Consider the following 16,595-nt stretch of genomic DNA (forward strand, 5'->3'; position numbering starts at 1 on the left):
TTTTTTTTGTTGTTGTTGTTGTTCTCGCTAATTTTTTCCTTGCTCTTATGGTACCATTACTTTTTTTTTCTTTAACATCTTTATTGGAGTATAATTGCTTTACAATGGTGTGTTAGTTTCTGCTTTATAACAAAGTGAATCAGTTATACATATACACGTGTTCCCATATCTCTTCCCTCCTGCGTCTCCCTCCCTCCCACCCGCCCTATCCCACCCCTCTAGGCGGTCACACACCACCGAGCTGATCTCCCTGTGCTATGCAGCTGCTTCCCACTAGCTATCTATTTTACGTTTGGTAGTGTATATATGTCCATGCCACTCTCTCACCTCGTCACAGCCTATACCTCCCCCTCCCCATATCCTCAGGTCCATGCTCTAGTAGGTCTGTGTCTTTATTCCTGTCTTACCCCTAGGTTCTTCATGACATTTTTTTCCCTTAAATTCCATGCATATGTGTTAGCATATGGTATTTGTCTTTCTCTTTCTGACTTACTTTACTCTGTATGACAGACTCTAGGTCAATCCACCTCATTACAAATAACTCAGTTTCGTTTCTTTTTATGGCTGAGTAATACCCCATTGTATATATGTGCCACATCTTCTTTATCCATTCATCCGATGATGGACACTTAGGTTGTTTCCATCTCCAGGCTATTGTAAATAGAGCTGCAATGAACATTTTGGTACATGACTCTTTTTGAATTATGGTTTTCTCAGGGTATATAACCAGTAGTGGGATTGCTGGGTCATATGGTAGTTCTATTTGTAGTTTTTTTTTGTTTGTTTGTTTTTTTAATTTTTATTTATTTATTTTTATTTTTGGCTGTGTTGGGTCTTCATTTCTTTTTTTTTTTTTTTTTTTTTTTGCGTTACGTGGGCCTCTCACTGTTGTGGCCTCTCCCGTTGCGGAGCACAGGCTGCTGACGCGCAGGCTTAGCGGCCATGGCTCACAGGCCCAGCCGCTCCGCGGCATGTGGGATCCTCCCGGGCCGGGGCACGAACCCGCATCCCCTGCATCGGCAGGCGGACTCTCAACCACTGTGCCACCAGGGAAGCCCTGGGTCTTCATTTCTATGCGAGGGCTTTCTCTAGTTGTGGCAAGCGGGGGCCACTCTTCATCGCGGTGCGCGGGCCCCTCACTGTCGCGGCCTCTCTTGTTGCAGAGCACAAGCTCCAGACGCGCAGGCTCAGCAGTTGTGGCTCACGGGCCCAATTGCTCCGCGGCATGTGGGATCCTCCCAGACCAGGGCCCGAACCCGTGATACCTGCACCAGCAGGCAGATTCCCAGCCACTGCACCACCAGGGAAGCCCTATTTGTAGTTTTTTAAGGAACGTCCATACTGTTCTCCATAGTGGCTGTATCAATTTACATTCCCACCAACAGTGCAGGAGTGTTCCCTTTTCTCCACACCCTCTCCAGCATTTATTGTTTCTAGATTTTTTGATGATGGCCATTCTGACCGGTGTGAGATGATATCTCATTGTGGTTTTGATTTGCATTTCTCTAATGATTAATGATGTTGAGCATTCTTTCATGTGTTTGTTGGCAATCTGTATATCTCCTTTGGGGAAATGTCTATTTAGGTCTTCTGTTTGTGGGCAGGTTTTTGATTATGAATTCAATTTCCGTAATAGATGCAAGGCTGACACTAACTCTCTATTTCTTCTTGAGTTAGTTTTGATAGTTTGTATCTTTCAAGAAATTTGTCCATTTCATCTACATGTTGAATTTATTGGCATAAAGCTGTTCATAATATTCTCTTATCATCCTTTTAATGTGTGTAGTATCTGTAGTGATGTGCTGTCTTTTGTCCCTGATATTAGTTGTTTTTTTTGTGTTGGTAATTTCTGCCTTTTTTCTTCATCAGTTTTAGAAAAGTTTATCAGTTTTACTGTTTTTTTTTTGTTTTTTTTTTTTTGGCGATACGCGGGTCTCTCACTGTTGTGGCCTCTCCCGTTGCGGAGCACAGGGTCTGGACGCGCAGGCTCAGCGGCCATGGCTCACGGGCCTAGCCACTCCGCAGCATGTGGGATCTTCCCGGACCGGGGCATGAACCCATGTCCCCTGCATCAGCAGGCGGACTCTCAACCACTGCGCCACCAGGGAAACCCTACTGTTTTTTTCTTAAGTCAACTTTTGGTTTTATTGATACTCTCTGTTGTTTCCTGTCTTCTATTTTGTTTATTCCTATTCTTGGCTTTATTATTTCTTCCTCTACTTCAGAGTTTCTCAACCCCAGCACTATTGACATTTTCTGCCAGATAATTCTGTTTTGAGCGTTATTGGATGTTTCGCAGCATCCCTGGCCTCTCCTCACAAAATACCAGTAGTGTCTCCCTGGTGTGATAACCAAAAATGTCTACAGATGTGGCCAAATATCTTCTGGTGGGAAAAATAGCCCACACGGTTGAGATCCATTGCTCACCTTCTTTTGGTTTAGTTTGCTTTTTTTCCTACCTTCTAAAGGTGGAAGGCATTGATTTTGGACTCCATCACTGCCCCCCACCCCAACATAAGGATTTAAAGCTAGAAACATTTTTCTCTAAACACTGCTTTAGCTGCATGCCACAAATTTTGAAATGTTATATTTCTTTATCATCCAGCTGAAGATACTTTGTTTTCTTTGTGATTTATTCTTTAACCTGTGATTTCTTATTTCCTTTTCTATTTCATTGGGCTTAATTTGCTCTTCTTCTTGTAGCTTCTCAAGGTGAAAGTTAGACCATAACTTTTTAACCTTTCTTTTTTATACTAATAGAAGAATTTAAAGCTAAACATTTCTAAGTACTGCTTTAGATACATCCAACAAATTTTGACATGTTGTGTTTTCATTATCATTCAGTTCAGAATATTTTCTAATTTCTCTGTCACTTGTTCTTTGTCACTTATTTTATAAATATTGCTATTTTCCTAGTTATCTTATTGTTACTGATTTCTAATTCCATTGTGCTTAGAGAACTCACTCTGTATGATTTTAGTACTTAAATTTATTGAAAATTATGCTTTACAAAGTGCATAACTTAGGGACATTTATGTAATATATCAAAAGATTTACCAGAGACAAATTAGAGTGTTTGCTGTATTTGAAATAAGAATTGATTTTTACTGAATTTGATTCATGTGTAATTTTTTCATTTTTTGTTTATTGAAAATTTACATACAGAAAAGTGTATAAATCCTAAGTGTATAGCTCAATGAATTTTCACAAAGGTGAAGAAATAAAATATTATAGACTTACTGTCAACCCTACCTGAGATAACCACAATCTTCTTTTGATACCATTGGTTTTGCCAGTTTTTAACTTTATATGAATGGGGTTATGCAGTGTGTATTTTTGTGTTTGCCTTTTTTCATTCAGCACTATGTTGAAATTTTGAAAATTCATCCATGTTATTGCATAATAGTTCATTCTCAGTGCTCTATAGTATTACATTATATCAATATGAATGTTCCATAATTTATTCATCCATTCTACTATTGATGGACATTTGAGTTTCCAGTTTGGGGCTAGTATGAAAAGAATGTGTATTCTCTTGTATGTCCTTTGGTGAGCATATTTATGTATATTAGTTTGGTGTATGCCTCTGAGGGGAAATGCTGAGTCATAAGGTATGCATATATTCAGCTTTGATAGTAAGTTTTAAGAAGAACTTATTAATTGTAGTTATTGTTATGCATCCTGTTTAGACACTTGCTTTTTTGTGGCCTTAGTTATTGTGGTGGGGTTTTTTTTGTTATTGTTATGGAAGAAGTAGTACGTTTCTTATGAGACATTTTCCCTAAAAGTGTGCAGTATTCAAGTTTTACTGTCTTTAATGTTTTTTTAAAAATATGTACTTGTGATAGAAATAAATGTACAAAACTACTTCTTTGAAAGAATTACTTTATTGAAATAAGCATGATTTTCTTTTATTACAGTGTTCTTCAAACTTTATTGACCACTTTATTATATACCACTAGCAGCAAAAAAATTCTGTATACCTAATATATTTGTATGTGTTGATAATTGTATACATGTATTACTGTACTAATATTTTATAAATACAGAATAAAGTTTAAGAAGAATAATAAACATAAATAGAAGTTTCACTATTGAGCCAATTATTTTTCAACCCCCTTTAGGTATATACTTCAGAGACCCCCTGCTCTAATAAAGCTGAAGTTTAAGCTTTAGGATACAGTTAGAAAATATTCATTTAGTGTCATAGAATGTGTTCTTTTCATTGTGTGGAGGACAACATCCATTAGGCACTTTAGGATTAGAAAATAAGTGAAATGAAAATGTTAACAAATTAGGGGTTGGCTCATTAATCCAACAAAGATAGAAGTCTTTTCTTTTGTTGGAAGAGAATATTAATTCTGGGAACGGAGGCTTTTATTTTCCTTCCATGGTGGTACTACTCTTGAGCCAAATGGTACCATTTTGTGCAGTTTCAGTTCTACGCTTCATTTCATTGACTGCCACCAAACTGCACCCTAAAGAATTAAAAGTTTACATATTAGAGCAGTGTTGTAGTCAGTGAGAAATCACAGATTTGGTTGAGATAATGACTCCCACTCAAACAGAGAATGCGTTAGCGTGTCTCTTAAAGGGATAGTATTTGCGAAAAAGATTACCTGTGATTTGATGATAAAATGATAGAAATGTCTTTATCCCTGTCCTTGGAAGTTGTTAAGCATTCAGAGTAAGGGTGTCTGAAAGAAAGACAGTTCATAGTGTTTGTTCTCAGAGGTGTATTTTTGTTTGGAGAAGAAAGGTGTGCTAACCAGATGGATTATTCAGAACATCTCAGCTTTATAGGGAATTTATCATAATGGGTTATTTTAATGGCATTTTATTGGAAGGGCTTGGTCAGGCATATAGGCTCAGGGAAGCAAAGCGGTTGTTTCTGAGTGTGCTAGGATGTGATGCGTTCAACTTCTCTGTTTGCCAGCACTGTTTGGATCGTTATTTTCTGCTTGTACGTATAATTAGACATCATACCTTAAATCTTATACTGTCCTCACAGCCGACTAAATGATCAAAACCCCTATCTTTTCCTTCAGTTTCTTTTTTAATCATTATGGTTGGTTGGTTGTTTCCAGGCTAATTCCAAGTGTTACTAAGAACCTCTCAATTTGTTGCCCCATGTAATATGTTTAACATTGTTTTAGGTAGTATATTTTCAGTCTTGTTAAAAATAATAAGAATATTTGCAGTGGCTAACATTTACTGAATACTTACTAGGTGCTGATGCTTTTACATTATTCTCTAATTCTCACAGTAACCCAGCCAAGGCATGTGGTATTATTCCAGTTTTACAAACGAGAAAACTGTTGATTAGAGAGGTTAAATAATTTGTTCAAAGTTCCACAGCTAATGTGAATGATAGGGCTAATATTTAAACTCAGGGCTTTTTTCCATTTTTGTTCTCTGGTTTTGCTTTGGACTTCTCAACTCTGCTTGTTTGCTTGTGCTATATCCTTTCCACTTGGAATGTCTTCTCCCTACCGGGTCTGGTTTCTAGTAGTAGCAAATGTACTCATCATGTAAGCTGCAGATCAAATGTCCCCTTTTCTAAAGCCCCATTTTCTGATAGCCCCATTTGTATGTAAATTCTGCATCCTTTAAACTCCCACAACACTTTGTACATTTCTTAATATATTTGTTTTGCCTTGAGTTATAATTATTCCTGTAAATGTCTTAATCTACCAGCTAGAGACTGTCTCTGATTCCTTTCAGCTTAAGCCAATTTTGAACATTGAAGATATGCAGTATTTGTTGACTTGATATTAGAGGCAAAAAAGTCATCAAAATAGGAGTAAACACTACTGATGCATTTTTTAAAAATTGGAAGATTACGACAATATGATAAAGATTAGTACATACATGATCATTTTTGCTTCTTGGTATTTGGAAATCTTGTTCAATTTTACTAGTGGTATAACTAGATATGGCATACATTTTCTGGTTTGGTGGAAAAGTTCATATACTTAGCTATCATTTTATATTTTTTAAGAAGATAATAAAGAAAAATTTGAGAGAGGTGGGAAGAACCTGCTGTTTTAATTTTGTTCACAGCAGTGGTTCAGATTATGTTCTTTTGGTGCTAGCTTTGATAGTAGGCTCAATATAATGCTGGAACTCAGCAATTGGTTATCTTTGGATATATATCTTTTTTTTTTTTTTTTTTTTGCGGTACGCGGGCCTCTCACTGCTGTGGCCTCTCCCATTGCGGAGCACAGGCTCCGGACGCGCAGGCTCAGCGGCCATGGCTCACGGGCCCAGCCGCTCCGCAGCACGTGGGATCCTCCCGGACCGGGGCACAAACCCACGTCCCCTGCATCGGCAGGCAGACTCCCAACCACTGAGCCACCTGGGAAGCCCGGATATATATCTTTTGCATTTAATGCCATATGTGGGATGCCAGACTGTTTGAAATAAGTATACGGTACATAGTCTTCGTCTCTCTAAATAGATTATTTCCATTTATTACTTACTGTAGTATTTCTTTTTTTTTTTTAATCTCTGCTTCTCTCGCGCGCGCGCACTCTTTTAAATTAATTAATTATTTTTAAAATTTTTTGGCTGCGTTGGGTCTTCATTGGGCTTTCTCTAGTTGCGGCGAGCAGGGACTACTCTTTGTTGCGGTGTGCGGGCTTCTCATTGCAGTGGCTTCTCTTGTGGAGCACGGGCTCTAGGCACGCGGGCTTCAGTAGTTGTGGCACTCGGGCTCAGTAGTTATGGCTCGTGGGCTCTAGAGCACAGGCTCAGTAGTTATGGAGCATGGGCTTAGTTACTCCAAGGCATGTGGGATCTTCCCGGACCAGGGCTCGAACCCATGTCCCGTGCATTGGTAGGCGGATTCTTAACCACTGTGCCACCAGGGAGGTCCCCTTACTATAGTATTTCATTGTTTTTGTTTTACTTGTTCTGAGTTTTCTTCTCAGATTAAGGCAATTAAACCAAAACTTACTAAGAGGGGGTGCGTGGAAAATTTTATTATTGATTACACGTTCAAATTTTGGACAATATTTTTTTCCTTTAAATCTCTTTAAAATACACCTTTTCCCTCTTCTAACTTATTGATTTACTTTGACATTTCATTCAAACAAAAAAGAACTTAAACCTTTTTTTAAATACTTATATGTGTTAGAGATTTGGTTGTAATTTATTGAGTTTTGAAGTCTGAGTCTGTGTTATACTAAAAATGCTGTGTTTTTATTGTTTCTCCCATCTGAGTCATACATATCCTTGCCATTAATTTGTCTGAACTCTTAAAGCATCCTGAGATTTTTTTTACATCTCCAGAGAGAGAGAGAGGTGTTTTTTTATTAAGATAATCTCTTGAAAATGAACATCAAACTACAATGAGGTATCACCTCACACCACTTAGAATGGCCGTCATCAAAAAATCTACAAACAGGGGCTTCCCAGGTGGCGCAGTGGTTGAGGGTCCGCCTGCCGATTCAGGGGATACGGGTTCGTGCCCCGGTCTGGGAGGATCCCACATGCAGTGGGGCGGCTGGACCCGTGAGCCGTGGCCGCTGGGCCTGCGCGTCCGGAGCCTGTGCTCCGCAACGGGAGAGGCCACGACGGTGAAAGGCCTGCGTACTGCAAAAAAAAAAAAAAAAAAAATCTACGAACAGTAAATGCTGGAGAGGGTGTGGAGAAAAGGGAACCCTCTTGCACTGTTGGCGGGAATGTAAATTGATACAGCCACTGTGGAGGACAGTATGGAGGCTCCTTAAAAAACTAAAAATAGAACTACCATACAACCCAGCAATCCCACTACTGGGCATATACCCTGAGAAAACCATAATTCAAAAAGAGTCATGTACCACAATATTCATTGAAGTTCTGTTTACAGTAACCAGGACATGGAAGCAACCTATGTGTCCATTGACAGGTGAATGGATAAAGAACATGTGGTATATATATACAATGGAATATTACTCAGCCATAAAAGGAAACGAAATTGAGTTATTTGTAGTGAGGTGGATGGAACTAGAGTCTGTCATATAGAGTGAAGTAAGTCAGAAAGAAAAAAACAAATACCGTATGCTAACACATATATTAGGAATCTAAAAAAAAAAAATGGTTCTGAAGAACCTAGGGGCAGGACAGGAATAAAGACGCAGATGTAGAGAATGGACTTGAGGACATGGGGAGGGGGAAGGGTAAGCTGGGACAAAGTGAGAGAGTGGCGTGGACATATATACACTACCAAATGTAAAATAGATAGCTAGTGGGAAGCAGCCACATAGCTCAGGGAGATCAGCTTGGTGCTTTGTGACCACCTAGAGGGGTGGGATAGGGAGGGTGGGAGGGAGATGCAAGAGGGAGGAGATATGGGGATATATGTATATGTATAGCTGATTCGCTTTTTTATAAAGCAGAAACTAACATACCATTGTAAAGCAATTATACTCCATTAAAGATGTTTTAAAAAAAAAAAAGAAAATGAACATCAGTCTTTTTCATCCTGTGTCACTTGGACCTTATGAAACTGCTAAGAAAGCAAAAGGTGGACAGTAGACAGTAATTCAAAGAAGCCTTTTGGCTCTTGAACTAAGACAGTGGGTAAAATTTCCACAAATTATGAGACTGACAAAAATATTCTTACTGTTAAAATTTAGAAATTTGATTATTAAATATCCATTAAAATAATAAATCAGATTAAAGTAATCAGTAATGTAATAATCTGAAGGCTTTTGACATTAACCAGAATATATTAAATGCTTAAAGTTTCAGTTCTGATGACAGGAACTTAAATTTTCCTTTATAAAATTCCGTTATTGTTAATGCTAAACTATTGTAAAAGTAATATGTTTATTCAAGAGAACTTAGTATAACATAATTCTAATAGTAGCTAACTTTAGGTAGAGTTTGTTATATTTTGATGTTCAACATAAACTTGTTTATTCCTCATGACAATCATATGAGGCAAGTACTGTTATTTTTCCTATTTTGTAGATGAGAAAACTGAGCACAGAGAAATGAAGGGACTTTTAAAAGGCCACACAATATTTGAACCCAGTCAGTCAGGCCTTAGAGTCTGTGCCTTTAACCTCTCTTCAGTATTGCTTGTCACTGAGTGGTTAAGAACTTGGGGTTTGGAGTAACAAAGACGTAGGCTTAAATCATGGCTGTGACTTATATTCTTGGGACAAGAGCATGTCTCTTTACCTCTCTGAACCTCAGTATTCTTTTTTATAAAACGAGGGTTGTTTGGAGGATAAAATGAGGTAATGTATGTTAACTGTTTAGCAGACACTCAGCTTGTTCAATTGATGGTAAGTATTATTATAACAAATACTAATAAGTAAAATGAAAAAAAGTCACAAATAGAAGACTTTGTTAGCATTTTGAGGTGTATCCTCCCAGTCTTTTAAACATGTGTTTTTTATTTTATTAATATATTTTCTTCTGTTCATGTTATTTTTTTCCCTTGTATAACTTTTTTTGATTTATGTTTCACATTCAAGGAAGGAAGGCTTGAATTTGTCTGTATCACTTAGCAATAAGGCAAGCCTGTTTCAGCTTCTGTGGTGGCCAAAACTTTTTCTCTCCCTATGTTTAGGAGTAAGTAAGTGGAGATAGAAGAGGACACAGAAGTACATATACCTTTTTTTTTTAAACAAAAAAAATGGGATTATGTTTGAATTAAAATTTCTAATATGATGTCTACAAATCAGTAAAACGTAGGACCCTAGAAGTAGGCAAGAGAATACTTGCTACTATCAATTTTATTAAAAATGATAATGAGATCCTAATTTCAAAATATTTAGAGTTGTTAACTGAAAATGGTATACCTCAATGAACAGTCTTAATGAACATAGACTATTTCTTCTTGATGAGTGAGATAGATAGAAGTCTGACCATGTATTGCATTGTTAAATAAATTAACTGGGTGAATTTATTTAGCAGTACCTAAACTAATCCCCCTTTCTATAGCCTCAGCAACAAAACATGGCTAATACTCTTTTTTTCCCCCTTTTTTCCTGCCTTTTAGGTCTACACACAATGAGCTGGAAAAGAATCGGTGAGTCAGTGACGAGGTGCAGCTTTCATATATGTTAAAAAGCAAACTCAACATTTTACCTGTGAAAATATATTGCATATGTAGTTATAACTTTTTTACATGTGTAACATATCATGGTTCTGATATATGTGTATTCTCTCCAAAAAATAGTCCGCTTACGCTATCTAAACTGGAAGACATAAATATACTCTAAGTTTATTTGAATTTTGAGTTTATGTTGAGCGTTCTTTATTTCTGTCTCAATGGGTTAATTGTGATAGGCTCCTGGCTTAAATATGGTCTTGCTAAAGGATTAGGTTTCTGTAATGTAGCTAATAACTATTATGGCAAATTGTAGGATATTGAATTTCTCTTTCTTTGCAGTTCATTCATTCATTCATTCATGCATTCAACAAATCTTTATCTTGCACCATCTATATGTTAGTGCCAGGCAGGCATAATGCTTTACATAGTAAATACAAGAATGTGTAAGGCAGTTTCTGACCTTAAGGAATTTTTAGCTTCCTGGGAGAGAAAGATAAGTAATTAAAATACTGTATAGTGTGGTAAGTATGATGATGGAGAAGCGGAGGATGCTGAAAGATCATTTTTGAAGGTCACCTGATTCTCTCTTGAGGGAGTCTTAGGAGGCTTTCCAGAGGATAGTGAGCACTGGTTATTGAGGAAACTGCAAGAGGTTCAGTATGAATATAAAAGATGGTAACATGAGGCAAGCCAGGCCAGATGTTGACAATTATGCTGAAGAGTTTGGACTTTTTCTGAGAGCAGTAAGGAGCAGTTGAATGATTTTAAGGTGGGTTGTCATATGATCAGATTTGGGTTTTGGAAAGATCACTTTGGCTACAGTATAAAGAATTGGCTGATTGGCAGAAGGGATCTCAGAGACAAGAAAACTCTTTGGAGGCCATTGGAAGTCTCCAAGGTAAGAGATGATGGTAGCCATTGGAGATAGAAATAGACAGAATAAAGAAATAGTATGGAATATAAACCAATAGAAATTGGTGATTAGTTGGCTATGGAAGGTTAAGTTTTAGATTGTATTATCATTTACTAGAAAAAGGAATATAGGAAGGGGACAAGTTTGGGGGAGAAGATGAGGATTGAATGACTAAATATTCTCTTTTTAGTACAGAGGTTAAAGTAATAAGCAACAAACTGGAATTGTTTATATTAGCCATTTTTAAAATTATATAAGTTTCAGATATACAACACTATAATTCGACATCTGTATGCACTAAAAAGTGATCACCATACAGTTGACCCCCTTCATCCATTGCACCCTGCCCCACAACCTCCTTCCCCTTTGGTAACCAGTAATCTGTTCTCTGTATTTATAGGTTTGTTTTTGTTTTATTTTGTTTGTTTTGTTTTTTTAGATTCCACATACAAGTGAAATCATAGGTATTTGTCTTTCTCTATGCGGCTTATTTCACTTAGCATATACCTTCAAGGTCCATTCATGTCGTCACAAATGGCAGAATTTCATTCTTTTTTATGGCTGCGTAGTATTCCCTCGTGTGCATGTATGTGTGTGTGTGTGTGTATACACTCATACATACACATGCCACATCATCCATTAATCCATTGATGGACACTTAGGTTATTTCCATATCTTTACTACTGTAGATAATGCTGCAGTGAGCATAGGGGTGCATATATCTTTTCAAATCACTGTTTTCCTGTTCTTTGGATATGTACCCAGAAGTAGAATAGCTGGGTGGACCACCCATTTTTGACAAACAAGATCTCTTTGACCTTCAGCTTTTTGTCCTGCCCTTTTTTAAATAGAAGGGCCCTTACATATTGACTAACCCAATTGCCTCATTGCAGATGAATTTAAATGTCAAATCCTCTTGAAGAGGCTTAGCATTTTCCTCCAGGCTGACTTAGTGGCTTTTACCACTTTATTCGCACAATGCTCTGTTCATATCTCCTATTGTAAAACTTAATCAGGTAGTCTTATAATTATCTGTTTATATGTCTCTTTCTGCCAAATGACTATGACTACCTCAAAGGTAGGGATTCTGTTTTGTTCAGTTTTGTATTCTTGGTGTCTAGCATTTGATGCATGTATAGTAGATGGTAGCTTTAATACTGAATGAAGGATAAAACTGGAGCAAAGTTCAGTGGTCTAGTCAAAAATGTTTTGCTAGTTTGAGGCAAAGCAGTTTGGCAGGAAATGTTTTATTTTAAAGAGTTTCTTTTCTGTCTTATATTTCTAGTATATTAAAGGAAGTATCTGGCTAGTTTAAACATGGCAAAAGGACTAAGAAATAACAGCTTTGAAGATACTAAAAATAAAACCTTCTCTTGACCTTTAGAGCACAGAGTGTATTTTGGGGCCATATGTTTTAAATACTGATAAACATGTGGCTTTTATAATTATTTCACCCACATGAATGTGGCCCTTGGGAGACCCTCATTGGAAATCTAGCAAAAACCTTTGTTTAACACGCGAGTAAAGAGACTGTTTAGTAAAGTATTTGGAATTGAGCTTTTAAAACCTTTGAGTAAACTTCATTCAATGCATTCTGTCTATCAATTCTGACTTATTGATAGGCTTATCACCCATAGTATCACTTTGATATGCCCTGTAAATAGTTTAATCTAGTATTTGTCTATAGCACTGGAGTAGCATGTGTGGCTTTTATCACCTGGACTGTACCTGATCTCTGCTCTCTCCAGTGAAGGCTTTTTGTTCCCATTTTATTTACTTAGGTCTGAGACTTTCTGGCTGGTTTCCTACCCTACCTCTCTTAAAGCATGGTTCACTCATCCTTTTCTGTCCTCTTCTGATAGTCCTAGTGTCTTTATTTCTCAAATTATGTCTTCTCCTCTCTCCCGTCTTCCCTCCTGTTCTTTCGTCCTCCCTCCCTCTCTTCTTTGAGGTTGAAAGGTAATATAGAATTAACCTTTCCAAGATATATTTGTTTTTTAAAGGGATATTTATCAATATAAATAAATCTCTAATTTGTGGAATGTGTCAGAGGATGAGTGTTAAAGGAAGAATCCAATTGAATAACCTATACTCCACTTCTGAAAAGTGGATCTAACAAGAAAACAAATATTGGTAGACACAGGATGATTTAAAGGGAGGGGTGGGGGGATGTTTTAGCCAAAGAGCAGGAAAGCAGCACAAGAATATTTTTAATATTTAAGCCTGTATTGCTATTACACTTTTTAGGCCCCCACCCAGTTCTATTTAATGATCCTTTTTTCTAAGGCAGTGTTTTTATTTGACATATTAAATAAAAAGTTAACGTAGATTTGGCACCCTTTAAAATAAATAGAATTTTGGCTTTACCTTTCATTTGCTTTTGAGTGTGAGCTTATATGAGGAAAGTAATTCACTGTCAAAGGAGTGATTTGATTTTGTTTTCATTCTGAAAAGATATCCCTGAAGCAAGTCATATTTTTGAAATTTTGCTGCTCTACATAAAATATGTTCATATCAAAAGTTTTTTAAAAAAGCTTAGTTCTAAAATCTTGCATATAAAGCTACTCCAAGTTAGTGGGGTTTTTTTACTGGGGCAATGCAGTGAGAATTAAAGTAGATGATTTTAAATTGTTAGTGAATGACAGAGTAATTCCAGATGGCTATCTTTTTTTAAAATTTATCTATCTATTTATTTATCTATTTTTGGCTGAGGTGGGTCTTTGTTGCTGCTTGCAGACTTTCTCTAGTTGCAGCGAGCAGGGGCTACTGTTCATTGCGGTGCACAGTCTTTTCATTGTGGTGGCTTCTTTTTGTTGCGGAGCACGGCCTCTAGGTGCACGGGCTTCAGTAGTTGTGGCACTCGGGCTCAGTAGTTGTGGCTCGTGGGCTCTAGAGCGCAGGCTCAGTAGTTGTGGCACACAGGCCCAGTTGCTCTGCAGCATGTGGGGTCTTCCTGGACCAGGGCTCGAACCCATGTCCCCTGCACTGGCAGGCAGATTCTTAACCACTGTGCCACCAGAGAAGTCCCCAGATGGCTATCTTAAACAGAGCCCTAAGATTGTTGAAGCCCTGGGTCTGGCCTTGAGGAGACAATAGCCAACAAATGTTGAGGTTCGTACTCCCAGATTTCAGAGGGTCTGGCGAGCACAGAGTAGTTTGCTCTGGCCCACAATTACCCCAAGATGCCTATAGCCCACTAGGGAGCTTTTAGGTAGTTTCAGACCTGATAAAGAAATTCAGATTCTTTCTTGGACAGGTCCTGGGTTTCTTTTTCTGCCTAAAACCTTGATGGTTACACTGAGCCTGGTCTAGGTGGCACAGAACATTTGTTACCTGTGTATTCACCCTGTCCCTCTAGACCTACAAGAGGTCGTAACAGGCTCAGGAGGTAGAAGTAATGGGAAGTAGAGTACCTTTAGCTGTTGCGCATTCCTCAGGAGCCTCTGTGAATCATCTCATGGTGAAGTGAATTTTACTTTTGGGTCTTTGAGATTTGAAAATTAAGAATATACATTGCCCCATTGGCTTATCTTATAAGTTGGGTCCTTTGCCAGAGAAGAAACCATTCAGTACAGATTTTAGATCACTTCATTGCTTTTTCATTTTCTTAATTCAAATTACTGAAGATGTTTTTGAAAGAGTCAACAACTTTAATAGGATTTTAATGATCAAGAATCTTAGTGCTGACAGCAGGAGAGGCCGTTTAACCTTAACAGTTGTCATTCCATTGAAACAAAAGGCTTACTCTTATCCCCACTTTGGCAAAGCTGAAAGGACCACATGAGGACACTGGACTTACAATGCCTTCCTAGGCAGAGCAGAAGTACCCCGAGTATTTGTGATAAAAGAGAAGCATGCCCAGTGAATGGTAATAGGTGTCCTCCATATAGAGATTTTCTTATACCTCTGAAGGAATGGTGGAAATGAGCATTTATTGAGTACTTACTGTGTTCTCCCACTATGCAAAACCATTGTTTAATCCTGTAAGGTAGGAAGGCAGAAAGTATAGATCAAAGTGTTATTAAAAACTAGCCATTTTGACCATCATAACTACAATTTGAAACAAGTTGATGGGAACACAAAACAGTCAATCATCGTATCTGATCATAAATATGATAGCTATATGTAATATCAGTCTTTCTCTTCAGTAAGGATTAATAAATACTGTGTTTGGCATCATGGTACATAAAATGAAGTATAAGCTACCCTGTCCTATCCTTAAGGTTAAGGCCATTGTAGTTTGGTAGTTATAAGTTGCCTCTTTCAATACCAGGATATGTATGATATGTTAACAATTAATGTCTAGAAGGATGCATTAAAATTGTTTTTCAAACTGAAGGTTGAAACCCATTAAGTAGTCCATGCAGTCATTTTAGTGAGTCATTTGAAAAAGAAGTAGCATAGAATAGAAGATACCAAAGTGCGCTGCTTGAAGTAAAGTTAAATGTAGAATTGTGAAACTTGTGTATACTGGCTTGTGATGTAAAAATGCTGTGGTCATAGTCAAACAGCTACTGCCCGGATAGTCAAGGAGAATGTATCCTGAGCCATGAGGAAGAGAGAGACTTTGAATCTAAGGAAAGAATAAGGAAAGGGGTCAGAGCCATGGAAGCAGTGGCATCATAAGCTCTGTCCAGGAAAGAGTGCGTAGACCATATATAGTGGAAGAGTAGAGTCTATCAAATTGGTGTTGGGAAATGAGGCCAGAAAGGTGGTTTGATACTAGACGGCAGTGTTATTGAATGCCAAGGAATTTGGATCTTATTTTGTTGGTAGTAGTGAGTTTTTGAGACTGTTGATCAAAACATACACATACAAACGCACACACGCACACACAGACATACGCCTATACGCACACATACTCTAGCTGTGAAATCAGGGAGACTGGTTTGGATATTCTGAAGCAGCCCAGGTAGGAGAAGGATATAAGAACCAGCATTCCGTTGATGGAATTAGGAATAGAAAGGGACAGAGCAGACTAAGAAACAGTGTAAAGAAAGAATATTATTTTCCGTTAACTGCTACTATTCATTCCTCCTTACATTTCATTCTTTACATAGCAGCAAGAGTAATCTTCTTAAAGGATATATCACGTCATGCCATTTCTGTTTACAATCCTCCACTGGCTTCCTATTGCAACTAGATAAAATCTATGGCCGACAAAGTCCTACCACTCTATCCCTCATCTCCTGTGGTCCAGCTGGCACTGTTTTCTTTCTTTTCCTCAAACACACCATGTTTATCTCCATCTTAGGGCTTTTGTACCTGCTGTTTCTTCTGCTTGGAAAGCCCTTGCTCTAGTCTTTCATTATTATTTAGTTCTCAGTTTTCAGGTCATCTCCTTAGAGAACAGTATTTGCCCCCCAGTCACTTTCTATCCCATTGCCTTTTCTGTCACCTTAACATTTATCTCTGTATGAATTATTTATTTGTTTGAGTTATTTGACTTCTTTTACTAGAATATAAGTTTCAGGAAGGCAGAGACTTTGTCTTATTTACCCTTAGCAGATAGCAGTCATTCATTAAATGTTCACTGAATGAAAAAATGATTAAATGTATTATTGAGCATATCTATAATCAATATGTTATTAATTGAATTATAATGACAAGTGAAAAATGACAAATATATAA

General features: G+C 37.6%; 1 protein-coding gene across 2 annotated transcripts in view; it reads left to right on the plus strand.

The window, feature by feature from the left end:
- MXI1 (MAX interactor 1, dimerization protein) overlaps positions 1-16,595 on the plus strand; it is a 98,108-nt gene that overhangs the window by 40,106 nt on the left and 41,407 nt on the right. For both annotated transcript variants that reach the window (XM_082631840.1, XM_082631841.1), the window contains exon 3: positions 9,998-10,027. In XM_082631840.1, the coding sequence (XP_082487966.1) occupies positions 9,998-10,027 (30 nt within the window). The remainder of the gene's footprint in view (positions 1-9,997; positions 10,028-16,595) is intronic.

The sequence above is a fragment of the Mesoplodon mirus genome, assembly GCF_964341445.2.
Source record: "Mesoplodon mirus genome assembly, chromosome: 2".
NCBI classification, from domain to species: domain Eukaryota; kingdom Metazoa; phylum Chordata; class Mammalia; order Artiodactyla; family Ziphiidae; genus Mesoplodon; species Mesoplodon mirus.